This window comes from Saccostrea echinata, unplaced genomic scaffold, assembly GCF_033153115.1.
Source record: "Saccostrea echinata isolate AGI-Se365-2 ecotype Australia unplaced genomic scaffold, CSIRO_AGI_Sech_v1 ptg000014l, whole genome shotgun sequence".
Classification (NCBI taxonomy): domain Eukaryota; kingdom Metazoa; phylum Mollusca; class Bivalvia; order Ostreida; family Ostreidae; genus Saccostrea; species Saccostrea echinata.
The window spans coordinates 18,248,676-18,265,274 of NW_026889763.1; the positions used below are offsets into that span (position 1 = coordinate 18,248,676).

Below are 16,599 nucleotides of genomic sequence, written 5' to 3' on the forward strand. Positions count from 1 at the left end.
TGATACTTACCATAGGTTATTGTTATCTACCCTAGAGTTAAATAATACCACTTATACGAGCCTGGTCTCGGATAAGTGAGTTTATTTCAGTAACCCTAGTAATATTTATCTATTCCGGATAAGTTACGTACATTCGGATAAATATAAATTTTCACCCTTAGTCACAAGCTATCATTCCGGATAATTGAGGTCCATTCGTATATAGTCTAATAATAAGTTCTCTTCTACCTCCTTTCTCCAAGAATCGATTAAACGGTAAGGTCATGGAAAATTTTTGGGAGTTAAATTGTGGCAATGTTTTAAATTTTACCCACCCACCCTCCTCTTGTTTTTAGAACAAATACTGCTGCTTTTTGTTATGTCATTGTAGCTGAAGACTGCCTGCTTCGTCCAGCTTCCACAACAGCCTATGTCGCGATGGTAGATTATGTGTATTTGCATATTCCGTAAGGACAGCTTGCTTGGTCCAGCACCTACATCAGCCAATGTGGCGATGGTGAATTTTGTGTGTTTGCGTATTCCGTAAATACAGCCTGATTGATTCAGCGTCCACATTAGCCTATGTGAAGGTGGTGAATTCTGTGAGTTTGCGTATTCCGTGATGACTGCCTGCTGGGTACAGCGTCCACTTCAACCGATGTCGCGGTGGTAATTCTGTGTGTTTGCGTATTCCGTCGCACCTCAACGCAACTGGAGGAGTTCAACACATATTCTTACGCTCATTCCATTGTTTATCCTATTGCACATGTAAATTGAAATTCAGGATTTGAATTTGTGCATTGGCTTGTAATTGACAAGCAGTTGACTTGATTGATATTGAATTGATTGATTGATTGATGATTGATTGATTGAATTTGATTGATTGATTGATTGAACTTGATTGATAATTGAATTGGTGACGTTCATGCACTTGTGACCTACCCAGTGCATGATCCGCCCGATTTGGGTCGTCACATTTGTTGTATTGATTGTTGATTGTGGGGCAGCCTTGTGGTAGCCCCAGCAAATTGATCACCGCGGCCAGAAGCGCCAAATTAAACAAGCAAAATAATATCTGTTGTTTGTTTGATTAATAGTGAATCTGCAATAAATCCTAATTCCGAGATACACTGTATGTCTCATTCATTTTTTTAGTCCGGAGAAAACAAGAAAAGTATTGTCAATTTCTGCATTTCACAACATTGATATCTCAGACTAGGACTAATTTCTAGCATTGTGCATTCAGGTGCGCTTTCATATACTGTATTTTATTTTTGAATCCAATATTTATCAAGATAGAAACGAACTCATGTATTGAAGTATTATGTCAAAGTTACACTAAAAATAAAGTCTCAAGTTCAGCATATTTCTTCCACTGAACTGATTTCACCTCATGCTCAAAGTTGCAATAAGATTTTTAGATTCAATCTATCGTACCACGTTGCAATGTTCTGCCCAGTGCGTGATCCCCTTTCAAAGGATCCAAAGAGTGAAAGACAATAACTAAAAAAAATGCAGGTATGGAATAATATGTCCAAACAATATTGTACACGTATACAACAGGTACCTACACAAAATACAGGCCTAAAACATATGTAATGATAATCGCAATACTTTACGTAAACCGACCCCTGTTAGACATAAATGACTCGAATATATTGATACATTAAAAATTATTCAAATTGCATGAAAAAACATGAACTGAATCCAGGTCTGTTGTGAACAACTTTTAAAGCAGCGTATATTATATAAACGAATTCAGGTTTGAATGAAATGAATCAAATAGGTGTATGGGTAACCACAATCCTTGATAAATGGTCATACAGCCCTAAGAGTTAAGTGGCACTAACAGGGGAAATAATTATCATACAAATCTTAATTTCCACGTTGATTATATAATGATCAAGAAACATTAAAGTTTCTGGGGATTTGGGTGATCTTGAATTAGACAAAACACGGACCTCTGGAAATGTAACGACAAGATGTGGGATGCTGTGAGCACTCTGTATTAACCAGGTTAATGCAGTAATTCTTTTGTCGAAATAAGTATATAAAAGCAATAGCCTAACAATTGGTCTGAAACATATCTAGCAAAATACGACCCGAGGAGAGGTTGTATTTGCATATAATAACAGCCATAGATTTGGTAAAATGCAAGGTAGAAGGCCTTGTTATATTAACTTATTTGTCAATTTGTCAATAGCCTGCCTCAGTTTAAAAACTGATCGTAGCCAGAACATGCTCTTGCGTACGAATCAGTCATGGGACATAGATACCTTTTGTAGTTGATAATGGCATAAAATTACATATATAGGGGTAGTTGGCGATGAAAAAATTAACTCGTCCTGATTGTCATATAGTTTAGTTGTTAGTTTGCCATTCAAGTCTATTGTCAATAAAACATTCAAATAAAAAACCGATGTGGCAAACTCCGTGGTGCCTTTATTTCGAGTTCGTTTAGGATATTTATATCGAGTCGGCGTGTGAACGGAAGAAGATATAGCTAATTGATAATATGTCGTCGGTTTATCGAAATGTCGATTTGACGGCACCATCTACATCAAATTTATTTTCTTCTCGTGTAGACATTTTTAAAATAAATTTTGCTCCATAAGAATATCAAGGCAGGTAAGCTAATGAAGGAGTACATAGGATTTTCCAACATACTGTTGGAAGAACAAGGTCTCCTAGGACTACAAAGGCATTGTCAATCAGGAACCAAGCATATTTTTAATGATAACTTCAAAGTACTTATGTATAGAATAAGAATGATTTTTTGAAAGTATTCTTGAGGATAACTGTCGCAAGCAGGCCGGGTGAACCCCACAAAAGGAAAAATGGCTTACGTCTTTAATTTTAAATGCTACATTTATTTACGTTAGTTCAAATTTTAATCTTGATAGGGTTGCTGTTGGTAGGTAGCTGGTTTCAGGAGGCCCAAATGTAAACTATAATATAAAAACAAATTAATTACGTTACAATATTTGCATTTAAATATTATACTTTTCGTACTTATGCTATAAAACCTCTGCATTTTCAGTATTGCATAGGCAATACTAGTCCCCTACCGAAAAGTGTTATTGGTTCTCCTTAAAAATTGAAAAGGCCTTAATTCCATAAAAAAAATATTGAAGCAGAACAAAATGCAAACTTGATCTTTAACTCATTAAGATGGACTAGCATACCAAAAAATCAGCCCAATATCTGCAAACATTTAATGAAAAAGTGCGGAATATCTGTAGAAGAAGCTTGGTTCCCCTTAGAAATTTAAAAGGACAGAAACTCAGTCAAAAATCAGTGTAGCGAAATTCGAAAATTCAAATTCAAAACTTGATCTGGTACTCATTAAGATTCACTCACGTGATATAAATCAGCTCAATATCTGCAAGCGTTTAGAAAAAAGTGCTGAAAACTAAGTGGGACAGACTAACAGACAGACAGAAGGAAAGGCAGACGGACAGACAGACAAGGAGGTAACCTATAGTTCCCTCCGGTTTTACTGCTAAGAGGCCAATAAGGATGAGGAATTCCAAATACTGGCTTCATTGTGAGACTCTGAGTCAGATTAAATATCTTTCTTAAAATAAATAGTTAAAAACAATGGTAATTACAATTTAAATCAATGCTAAGAATCTGGATTTTATCGTATTCTTTTAGACGCATACAGAGGCAGTTACTCACAATTAACAAACGTCAGAAATATTTCTAAATGATAAATGTATATTAATGTGTAGGGGTTTCTGTGGCAGTCGCGAAATCAGCTAACCGACATCTACCTACTAAGTGCAGGTGGGCCCAGAGTTAGCTGGAAAAATCGATAAATCAAATACATATGTACGTCATTTTGACGTTATTGTGACAACATTTTGCGCATTTTGATAGATAGGAGTTGGAGATTATAAAAAAATCTAGAAATAGACTACGGCGACAAAATTTCATGAACTGAATGCTTTCTTCTACAAGTTTAGGTAATTATTTGAATAATTTCATAATTGCCTTATTTCCAAAGTGGGATTAGATGCCTTGGGGGAGTAAGAATCCTCTATTGACCGGTCACATCCACCATGAACCCTGTGTATTGATCAGGAAGACGGAATATTCCATAGTCAAACTTAGTATAAAATCAAAGGCCTAACTATTGGCATAATGAATATGATGTTCAAAATACGACCCAATGATGAATTATATTTGCAAACATGGTCATTATAACTACCATAGAATTTGCAAAATGCTGACTTTAAACAAGTCAGCAAGTTGTTAAAATCCCTGTAGCATCAACTTATCTGTCAATAGCCTGTCTGTATCTAATCCCAGGCTTAACTTCAGCTGATTGACAGGGGTTCACAGACCTGGTAAATTTGGAGCGGTGCTTTTCTCATTCCCTTTTTAAGTCTGTCGTGATATACTCAGTAAAAAACATACAATGCTATTGTCGAAATTGTATTTGTTAAAAAGTACGTAGATTTGAACTTTTTAGATTTAAATAATATATGCTTGATTAAATTTGCTTTGTAATGGATCCTTTGTAATGATTGGGTGTTTGGTTATGTAAAAGGTAAAACTCGATTTTAACCATAATCAATTAAAGAAATATTTGGTTACACACCCGCTTACATTAAATTGACCAATTATCCATTTAAAACGGATATTAACTTTTCTTAAACTGATTATTTTTAAGTTGGGAAGATACCGGTGTGTTAATCTAACTAAAAACAAGAAGAAAAACCTTTATATTCAATGTACCACGAAAACTCATACCTTTCATAGGAAAAAAAAAAGAGAGAGAGAGAGAGAGAGAGAGAGAGAGAGAGAGAGAGAGAGAGAGAAAGCAATTTTGAATGACAAAGCTTGTACTATGAAATAATTTAGTTGGACTGCAAATGAGAATTGAGCCCAGTCGTACAAAATGCGACAATGCAATTACATATTAACATGTGTCAATCATTTCTATCATCTTTTGTGAAAAATATCGACTCTAGAGTAAACCGTCATTTTGACATCATCCTCAAAGGCAAAGCAAAGTATTTTTAGAAGTCCTTTCTTATTTTATTTGCATGATGTCTTTGAAAAAGTATGAAGAGCTTTAATTAATACATAAGTACATTTGAATGTATTAAGGTAGAAATTTAAATATCCACAAACAAAAGAGGATATGGTAGGATACTGTTTGTGTCATCGACAATGTAATTCATAATTGTTCATCATCAACAGAACATGTGGCAAACCCCTTATTCCATTTAATGTAAAATATTTACCCTATATATCAAGCAAGTCTTGAAAAACAAAAAAAGAGACAAAATTGTAACTTGATTTTTAAAATTCAATGTGTTGAACCATTTAATTTTTACGCTCTGATTAGCCAATTCTCTTCAATATGTATAAAAAGATAAATAATCACGCTATTGCTTTACTAGTATTCTTGTTTTCTTAATGGAGAACAGGCAAAAGAGCTCGAAGGGTTTATTAGACATCTTAATATTCCTCTTTTGTTTTGTCCCTTTTTCGCTGACTTACACTCTGAACAATGAATTGGACCTCCACGCCGCTATTTTCAACTCTACGTACGACAGAAACATCCGACCAGGGCTTAACAGGGACGTTCCATTACAAATTGATAGCACCTTTATCTTAAAAAGCGTAAAGGAGTTGGGTGAATCTCTTGGTAAATTCTCAATTACGGGAGCTTTGGGTGTCTATTGGATTGATGATCGTTTGACCTGGAATCCACAACACTACGGCGGGAATCTATATTCCATCATTGTCCCCCAAAAGAAGATATGGGTACCATTTCTTTTGAATATGCAGGATTACGGTGAAGTTAAGTATACTGGACATAACGAATTGACTCTGGGAGTAGAGAGTAATGGACATATATCTTGGACTATTCCTAACCTTTACGAAAGTACGTGTGACTTTGATTTGTCCAAATATCCCTTTGATTCTCAGACTTGTATGTTACCGTTCTATGTCACAGGATACGGTCCATCGGAACTATTATTTAATATCTCAGAAACCAACAAAAAAGCAAACATGTCAATATACAGTGAGAATGGCCTTTGGCAAGTGATTAAAGCACATATTTACACCACAACCAACGCACTTGGGTTTCAAGAGGTACGAGTATCCGTTAGTATGAAGAGACGATCTGCCTACTATATATCTAGTTTAATCCTCCCGATCTGTTTCCTCTCTTTCCTCCAGTTATTTGTTTTTCTAATGCCGCCTGAATCTGGTGAACGTGTTGGATTTGCTGTCACCGTCCTGTTGGCTGTCGCTGTCTATTTGACGTTAATACAAGACAAATTACCAGAAGCTTCAGAGCCCAGCGTGGCCTACCTTAGCTACAAACTCTTGGTAGAATTCATCATAGGAATTGTCATCGTGGTCGGAGTTATCATGGGATTGCGCTATTATCATCGTGAGGAGATGAAAGTTATTCCTAGGGTTTTGCAGCTGTTTCACAGAATGATGTTTCCCCAAACTTGCTGGAGCTCCCTGTTTAGGCGAAAGCGGAAGGTGACAGACGACGAGAAGTCATCTGCTGAAGATATATCCGTAAACAAAGCCACTAATTCTATGACGTGGAAAGATATAGGAATGGCCACTGATCGCTTTTGTTTGATTTTTTCTGTTTTTTCGCTTGTTCTATGTAACTTTGTTTATTTCTTTGCCGTTGCTTCATATTAGTAAGTAAAGATAAATCATAGCGTAATTAAATTCCATTATTATTATGTGTCTTAAAGCATGGCACGTAAGTATATGATTCAAAATCTTTAATGTTCATATTGTTAGAAGAATGCTGAAATTAATCAAAAAGTTTATTCTAAATCAATTTTAAAAACAGAGTGCCGAGGTATCCTAAAGAACCACTTTTTTGTAAATTAGATTTGATAATGGAGAGCTAAACTATTTCCAAATCATTATTATAATAATGTACAAAAATCTGGTATTGTATTCAATAAATGAAAATTCAACGAGGTCACATTCCAAACTTTAGTTTAAAAAAAAGAGAAAGAAAAAAGAAACAAAAGAAAAGAGTCAAAAGAAGCAACTTCTGTATTTCTAAAAAAAAAATTAATTAAAACAACGGAATGACTTCACATATTCAGATATATTGCTGCGTGTATAAAGAAAAGAACTCTCGGTATATATATATATATATATTTCTGACTTCCCCACCTTTCCTTTGAAAAACAATGCTACGTGCCTTCATAATCTGAAATGTCAGGGGAAAAAAGAAGCCCTTCTAGAAACAAGAAAATATGAATACCTGCACTTATGCACTTTTGGCGTGAGTATTTTGAAATGGCTTTTCAGATTACAAGCATATTCTAAAGATCCCAAGAAGTTTTTGTGTTTTCAATCTTATTATTGAATATATATAGGTTTTTTAAAAGTGTCAGGAATATAAAATTAATAAACCAGGTCATTTGTGAAAATAGGCGTACTCAGCTTTAACCCATTGTGGTTACTGTAGGACGAACTCAAACCTAACATAATTAAAACCTAACATAACCTAACATAATTAAAACCTAACATAACCTAACATAATTAAAACCTAACATAACCTAACATAATTAAAACCTAACATAACCTAACATAATTAAAACCTAACATAACCTAACATAATTAAAACCTAACATAACCTAACATAATTAAAACCTAACATAACCTAACATAATTAAAACCTAACCTAACCTAACATAATTAAAAATAATCGGTTTGCAACATAATTGATTCTTTTCTGAATATTTTATATATAAATATGGATGACAAAATTTCCTTGCATATTATACGCTTGGAGATTTATATATAAGTTACAGAGAAAAAAATATACCTTCAGTAGCTTCAAGTAACCATTTATATTTGTGGTTTCGTATCTGTCTTAGTATGTATGCTTCTCGCTAATTGTAAGTCTGCGAAGGATGCGGAAGTTTAAGTTCTTACAACATCAAATAGTAAGAACTGTGTCATTGTTGAAAGATTGGTTTGTGTTTTTCTTTTTGATTGTACCAGATTCTTTTTTAGTTTTTTTGAAAACTTTTAAACTTCTTTACGACCATTGTCACCTAGAAGTCATGTTCTACTTTCTATGAATTTACCAAATTGAGTGTGAATTAAAAAATCAACTACATTCAATTTCATTTCTTCTATAATAATCTCTTGTTATAGATAATTTTGTATCCATTGAATTGCGTAACATAAATGTGTAAAAAAAAATTCACCCTTTTCCAAATAAAGATATTGTCATCCTAGTAGCCTAAAAGATTTTATAGATTGAAGCCTATACCGATCCTCGCTTTCTTCCATGTCTTTAAAAAAGATTTTTAATGGATAAATATAGTATATATGTCTAATGCTTTTCAAACTTTTCTTTTATTAAAATTTTCTTGCACATCGTATTTTCAAAGTCTAAACTTGTAATGTTTCATTAATAAAGGAGGTTCGATTCTCAGCTTTTGTGTCGATTTTTGCCTGAACCTCAAGTCTAAAATTCTGTGTCATATCTTTGTTTTATCAATATATTGGGATTTTACAATTTTAAATAAACCACATCAATGAAAAAAAAACTTACTCTTAAATTTCATTAACAAAGACTTACATAAGGAAGATTTTTTTTTAAAGAAAATGATAAATTTTCTATTATAAAGTCTTAACAGTATTTTTAAATTTGACTTCCTAGAAATCAATGCAAACTACTTTTACAGTAATTTTGTACAGAGACACATCATTTGTTGATCTCAAATTTCATGTAAGATTAAATACTGTCGTCAATCTTTGACAAACATTGCAAATATATTGGAAAAGTAAAAGAGAAAAATATCTCAAATTTTATACTAAAATTAACATATTTTGGCAATATCTCAAACTTAAGAAAACTAACCCCCAACATTTATTTTTCAGAAAAATTAATATATTATTTACCGGTGTCAATTTACTTAAAATCTGAAGACTTTCAAATATATAGCTTCATTGCTTGTTAAATTTTTAATGCCAGAAAAATGGCATTGTATGAGTGCAAAAATGTCACATACTTGATGATGCGCATTTGAATACTTTGGATTTGGGGGAGGGACAAAATTTTCAGTGTATCTATTCTACATGAAAGAAGAATGTATTTGTTGCCTCGAGTCATTCAGATAAAAAAAGATAGGGAAAAAAGGCTAAAAAAGTAATTAAGTAATTTAGTGCAAGTTTCAATTGTAATTTGCAAAAAGGCCATATCAAATATGACAAACAAGTTGATGAAACAAGAATACCATGAGTCTCCTTTAAAGTCGTCTTTTCTAGTTTTATGGTCGATACAATGACCTTGTCAGCAAACACAATTTATCATAAAGTCAAATGCTGACTGCCGCTTTTCATACTAATTGTTAGGCCATTATTTATACACTGAATTGTCGACAGATTTTTCCGTTATTTCCCGATCATGACAAGGAGCACACGGCGGGTGTGACCGGTCGGCAGGATTGTTCACCCCTCCATGGTACCTGATCCGACCTCTGATGTTTTAGAGGTCCGTGTTGCTCTGTTCCAAAATTTGTATTGTTTAATGGACTTTTCAGCTTGAATATATTGTTCATTATCTCCATACATTTCATTTCATGTAAAGTAAGCGATGAATGCTGTGGAATTACCTTAAAACAATCTCCTCTGCAACTAGAGTATAGACAACTAAAGGTTGCTCAGAGTCTTCAAAAGTAGGAATTTCAGTGCATGATGCTGGGACAAAACACGAGGCATTAAGGCATTCATTTGAAAGTATGAGCAACGAGATGCATAAAGTTATTGTAAAGTCATCCGGAAAATGTCATAGAAACTTTTGTTAGTCTGCTTGAAGGGATTAATTGAATAGATTCATCAAGCCTGTAATAATGGATAATTTTACATCATGCATAAAATCAAGAGAAAATGTTATATGTTTACTTAAATAAAACAGTAAAAAAACTATACCTAAAATTATAGTAAAACATGATTTGCTTATTCACAACACTTTACCATCAGAACAGTTTATCAAAATAAGTCTGAACGAAGTTGCATTTCATATTTATAAACTTAATGTGACTAAAGCTGATAGTGTACAGAGATACGTGATGTCCTTGCCATTTTTTTGGGGGGGAAAAGAAATACCTCAGTACTATCGTACAGATGATTTATATATGAGTTCTTTAAAACAGCATCCAGTTGAGAAATGCCTTTGAACACATTCATCATGTAGAAAGTTTTCACCACTCCCGGTGAGGCATCACTCTTTTGACCTTGACCTGATATCAGAGGTCTGTATATGCTGCTCCCAGTTCTGTCCGTCAAAGTCTTCCTCTGTGACGTGTTCTACTGTTCCCTGATCCAGACAATGTGGAGCCACACCATACCCATCTGGATTAGATCTAAATACGATCACATTAATATATCAAAACAGTATAAAACAATATAAACCTGTACATGTTTATCAATTGATAGTGAACAATAATGGGGGGATATTTCTGTTTGGACCTGTGCTTCAAACTTTAGGTAGGATTTGGTCATGGAGTTGCAGTTTGACTTGATAATGATGCAGTCAAGGAGTCCACTCTTTTAGGCTGTGAACTTCTAGTTCACTGATGTGAACTATCCCTCAAGGCTGTGAAATGAACTTACCTTGGTGTGTAAAAGCTTTGGACCCCACAAGTTTTACAAAAAGTGTGTTTAGCTTGTCGCGTGTTGAAGGTGTATGTGGTCAAATTGTCCTCGCCTTTCAGAAGAGTAAACTTTGACTTCGGTACTATAAAGTGCTTATTTTGTTTCTTGTAGCAGATAGAACAGTTGCAGTTATACACATGAAGATGTATTGGAGCCAAAACTTGAAATCTAACGGCGCCACAGTGACAGCCGCCGGTGTGAATGGTTTCATTGGAGCAGGTGCTTGTTGATGACATGTTACACTAACACTGACAAGGAAAGAAAGATAACTTAAGTTCAGATCTCTACTTCTTCTAAAAACATTCAAAGAAACAGCTATGTACTCAACTTATAAAAACCATTGTGTTCATTTGTACATAAACAACATTCTATATCTTCACAACATCAGAAACAATTACAAAAAATACAACATTTAATGGTCTAAAACATGCAGTGCACTTATAAAACAACGGTCAGATCGAATTCAACAATGTACAGAAACATTAAATCGAATCAATACAATGTACAAAAACAACAAATCGTATCTATATACTATTCAGAAAGAACAAATGGAATCGTTTGCATGTCTAAGTCAACTTATTCACTGTAATGTGCATGTCGTGATGAAAAAAGGTTATATTTTTCGAAAAAATGAACATTTTTATTCAACTATAGAAAACGAATATTTTGATTTAAAACAGATCGTAAATGGTTATTTAATGGAGAACTTCAATAAAACAAGAGGCCCAGGGGCCACATCGCTCACCTGAGCACTATGGCTAGGAAAAAGCAGAAATCATTTCAATCTTGAAAGGTTGAAAAGTTTAAATATAAAAGTGGTTGGGGGGGGGGTGTCAGGAATTGAACAAATTTGAATCTACATTATCTGGGGATGCTTCCATTTAAATATGACCAATCATGGCTTTGCTGTTCTCGAGTAGAAGATTTTTAAAGATTTAACCTATGTATTCCTATGTAAAACTTTGATCACCCATTGTGGCCCCACCCGATCCCCAGGGGTCATGTTTGAACAAACTTGAATGTACACTATCTAAGAATGCTTCCATATAAATATGACCAATCATGGCTTTGCTATTCTTAACAAATTGTTTTTTTTAAAGATTTTTACTATGTGTTCCAATGTAAAACTTTGATCGCCCATTGTGGCCCCACCCTACCCCCGGGGGTCATGATTCGAACAAATTTGTATGTACACTATCTGAGGATGCTACCATATAAATATGACCAATCATGGCTTTGCTATTCTTAACAAATTATTTTTTTTTTTTTTTTAGAATTTTTACTATGTGTTCCTATGTAAAACTTTGATCGCCCATTGTGGCCCCACCCGACCCCCGGGGGTCATGATTTGAACAAATTTGAATGTACACTATCTGAGGATGCTACCATATAAATATGACCAATCATGGCTTTGCTGTTCTTGAGAAGAAGATTTTTACTATGTGTTCCTATGTAAAACTTTGATCGCCCATTGTGGCCCCATCCGATCCCCGGGGGTCATGATTTGAACAAATTTGAATGTACACTATCTGAGGATGCTACCATATAAATATGACCAATCATGGCTTTGCTGTTCTTGAGAAGAAGATTTTTAAATATTTTTCCTATATATTCCTATGTAAAACTTTGATCGCCCATTGTGGTCCCACCCGACCCCCGGGGGTCATGATTTGAAGAAATTTGAATCTACACTACCTGAGGATGCTTCCATGTAAATATGACCAATTATGGCTTTGTTGTTCTTGAGAAGAAGATTTTTAAATATTTTTCCTATATATTCCTATGTAAAACTTTGATCGCCCATTGTGGTCCCACCCGACCCCCGGGGGTCATGATTTGAAGAAATTTGAATCTACACTACCTGAGGATGCTTCCATGTAAATATGACCAATTATGGCTTTGTTGTTCTTGAGAAGAAGATTTTTAAAGATTTTTCCTATATATTCCTATGTAAAACTTTGATCGCCCATTGTGGCCCCACCCTACCCCCGGGGGTCATGATTTGAACAAACTTGAATCTACACTACCTGAGGATGCTTCCAAGTAAATATGACCAATCATGGCTTTGCTGTTCTTGAGAAGAAGATTTTTGAAGATTTTTCCTATATATTCCTATGTAAAACTTTGATCTCCCATTGTGGCCCCACCCGACCCCCGGGGGTCATGATTTGAACAAACTTGAATGTACACTATCTGAGGATGCTACCATATAAATATGACCAATTATGGCTTTGCTGTTCTTGAGAAGAAGACTTTTAAAGATTTTTCCTGTATATTTCCTATGTAAAACTTCGATCGCCCATTGCGGCCCCACCCTAGCCCCGGGGGTCATGATTTGAACAAACTTGAATCTACACTACCTGAGGATGCTTCCACATAAGTTTCATGTTTTCAAGCACAGTGGTTCTTGAGAAGAAGATTTTTTAATGATGCCATTAATTTTTCACGAATTCTTAATTATCTCCCCTTGGAAGAGGGCGTGGCCCTTCATTTGAACAAACTTGAATCCCCTTTACCCAAGGATACTTTGTGGCAAGTTTGGTTGAAATTGGCCCAGTGGTTCTTGAGAAGAAGTCGAAAATGTGAAAAGTTTACAGACGGACAGACGGACAGACAGACGGACAGACGGACAGACGGACTACAGACAAAATGTGATCAGAAAAGCTCACTTGAGCCTTCGGCTCAGGTGAGCTAAAAAGTTTAAAACAGAATGAAAATATATAGAAATTTAAAACAGAATAACGATTGTATATATAAAAAGTGTACCTATGTTACCATGTAGGAGATTTTAGAGCACATATAAAGGTAGTATAGACACTGAAACATTTTAATGACAGGTTGACTGTTGTAAAATAAACGCAGTCTGAAAGCAAATACGAGGAAAAAATCTCTGTTGTTGATACAGGTTTACAAAATAGATTTTAGGACAGGATTTTATTAATTTTATTTTGATAGTAAAGGAGAAACTGCAGATGGAATGTGCTACAACATACTGATGAAGAAGTGGTGTAAATCGAATGCCGATTTTCAAAAATTTCAAAGAAATTTTAAAAAATTTAAAATCACAAAACATTTCTCAAGTCAGTAATATCAAAACGTATGAGTTTTCGACACTTTATACAACCATTCCTCACGATTGATAAAAAAAAAAAAAACTAAGGTTTATTAAATTATAGACAACTGCTTCTTTAATTTTCGTATCTTTGATAGGCCATTTACAAAATTATTTTGTAAAAAAAAAAAAAAAATCACTCTGACTCTACACATAAGTACGCCGAGGTTGATATCAAAATGATGCTGGAGTTCCTCACTGACAGCATCTAAGCAGTCTTTGGAGACCAGGTCTTCCGACAATCTGTTGGAATAGCAATGGGCACTATTTTGTGCCCCTTATTATTCGACCTGTTTTATATTCCTTTATTTAAAAACTTCTACATGAGAAGATTGATTGATTATTGTTTAACGCCGAGTCGGCAATATTTCGGCCATATTTCGGCGGATCTACATGAAAAGAAGAAAACACTTGCTGTGGCCTTCAGCTCGACATTCCGATATAACAAGGACATTTTATCAATTAACAATAATAACTTTCATTCATACGTCAACTCGATATATCCCAGTGAACTTGAAATATACGACACCACAGAGTCTGTCACATCTGTTTCATATTTGGATGTTTTACTGACTATAGACGATAAGGACCAGCTAACAACTAAACAGTATGACAAACATGATGACTTCAGCTTTTCCATCGTCAGTCAACTTTCCTTATTTATGTAGTAACATTCCACTATCACCTGTATACGGTGTTTATGTCACCCAACTTATTCGACCTTGTTAGCAAATACGACCTATCATTAGGCAGTATTTTGACTGACATTTTGCATACCGATTGTTAGGCCTTTGTTTTTATAAAAGAAATGACTACGGAATATTTCGTCTACGTGAACAATAAATAAGGCTCGCGGAGGGTGTGAGAGGTTAACATGGTATGCTAACTTCTCCTAGACATCTGATCCCACCTCTGCATTTCCAGGGATCCGTTTTATGCCCTTTCACAGGTTTGTATTGTTTGTAGATATTTTTTTTTAGATCGACATAGGCGTCCGAACCGGGGGGGCTAGGGGGAGGGGCTTAGCCCCCATCTTTTTGCAAAGACAGACATAACATAGACTTTGAAAATTGGTGATTGCCCCACCCAAACGTTTTTTGTTGGTTCCCCTCTTTCAATTTGCTTCCGACGCCTTTGATCGATCACTGCTGTTTATATCTACCATTTCATTATAATTATGTTTCCATGGGCAGTAGTTGTATTCAGTGGTGATATCGGCAGGATATATCCTCCTAAAAAGCCAAAATGCTCGAGTGCCTAGACAGAGAAAAAGGGGTGGGTGGGGTCGGTCATGTCCTTAAGCACCTATGCTTGATGCATACTGAATAAGCAAAACCTATCCTTAGTGGGCACTTACAAAGGAAGATCATGATAAAAACTTAAGGACAGATGATACAAACAAACTTTTATCCTTTTATCAATATATCTAAATATTTATATATAATGTATTTATTTTAAAAATAACCACTTCAGTCGTGATTATATGGGTAAAATGAATAAGTTTAGCCACATAGATTATAATTTTTTATTCAAAGTTTCACAAAAATGTGATTTTAAGCGACAAAAAAATTGTATAGATTAATAAAGAAGGTTGCAGAAAGGTAGAATTTTGAACATCATAGAAAGTTTACACATTCTTAATTTTTAAGAAATTTATTACGTGCATCATTCACAATCAAAATAGGTCCAAAAATACATACCTATCCAGACATCCAATTTTTTGTATCATCTGTCCTTAATGCATGCTTAAACGGTTTATGACCTGGTTTTGAAAAATAGGCATCAAATATCTGTTTACATTCCTTTTAATTATAAAAATTTAAAAACCCCTGTTGTCTTATCATGAAGATTGTATCTCATAATACAGAATATTGTCACCAACAAGATTTCATAAAAATTTATAAAAAATGTAATTTATTTCAGTAAGAAAATTAACATTTCATTATCAGAATGTAAAAATACAAAAACCCATTTAAAAAAAAAAGTTTAAAAACATTTGAAAAAACATTTTCTACAATATTGGACAATGGAACGTGAAGAAGTACTTAACTCGGGAAAACTTACTACTTATGTTTAAAGAAAATTTCACAATGGAAAACTATATGTATATCAAATCTCATGAAATAAAAAAATCTGTATGTAGATTGAGAATAAATGCTCATGATCTAAGAATTGAAAAAAGTAGAAATGAATCTGTGAAAAATAATACTGGTCAAAAGAAACAAAAAACATGTTAAGTATGTAACCAAAATTGTATAGGAGATGAATATCACTTTCTTATTGAATGTCCATTATATAATGAGGAGAGAAATATATTTTTCATGATATCTCATTGCTTAACAAAAATTTCAGTTATTAATAAAAAAAAAAAAAAGAAGAAAATTTATGTGGTTAATGTCTAATGAAGACAAACTAATCATAAAGTTTTGTGAATGTTATTATCAAAGGTTTCAAAAAAGGCATAATGCCATGACTTTAGACAAATGAATAATTTTGAATATTTATACGTACAAACTGTATGATATAAATTTTACTTAGCTCTATGTATTGTTATCATAAAATGTTCTATATACATATTTGTATACTAGTATATATTGTTAATACAGGTTTATGATCACATGTCAATTACAATTTGATAACCCCAACTGCTGCACCTACAGTTACTTGAATGGATTATATCATATATATGCATATATATATAGATGTGTGTGTGTGTGTCTGTGTATGTAACCTTTCATTCAGAACTTTCTATTATATTGTTGTAAAAAGCTTGAATGCCCTCTAGATCTGGACCCAAAGTTGGAAAATAAAATTATCTTATCTTATTA

At 34.0% G+C, this 16,599-nt stretch overlaps 2 protein-coding genes across 3 annotated transcripts in view; one reads left to right on the forward strand and one right to left on the reverse strand.

Moving 5' to 3' along the window:
• Positions 1-16,599, reverse strand: part of LOC133186886 (centromere protein V-like) — a 32,952-nt gene that overhangs the window by 14,754 nt on the left and 1,599 nt on the right. Inside the window, exons 2-3 of one of the 2 annotated variants that reach the window (XM_061322266.1) lie at positions 10,618-10,907; positions 9,888-10,367 (exon numbers count right to left, since the gene is read on the reverse strand). In XM_061322266.1, the coding sequence (XP_061178250.1) occupies positions 10,226-10,367; positions 10,618-10,895 (420 nt within the window). In that variant the 5' untranslated portion in view covers positions 10,896-10,907 and the 3' untranslated portion in view covers positions 9,888-10,225. Of the gene's footprint in view, positions 1-9,887; positions 10,368-10,617; positions 10,908-16,599 lie in introns of those variants that run through there. The other variant, XM_061322267.1, reaches the window with a different exon arrangement.
• On the forward strand, positions 5,410-6,666 carry LOC133186946 (acetylcholine receptor subunit beta-like). The gene has a single exon (XM_061322330.1). It carries the CDS (start codon positions 5,410-5,412, stop codon positions 6,664-6,666), a length of 1,257 nt encoding a protein of 418 aa, XP_061178314.1.

What these genes read in the sequence shown, in the direction of transcription:
- LOC133186946 (XM_061322330.1), top strand. Translation starts at nt 5,410, where the DNA reads ATGGAGAACAGGCAAAAGAGCTCGAAGGGTTTATTAGACATCTTAATA.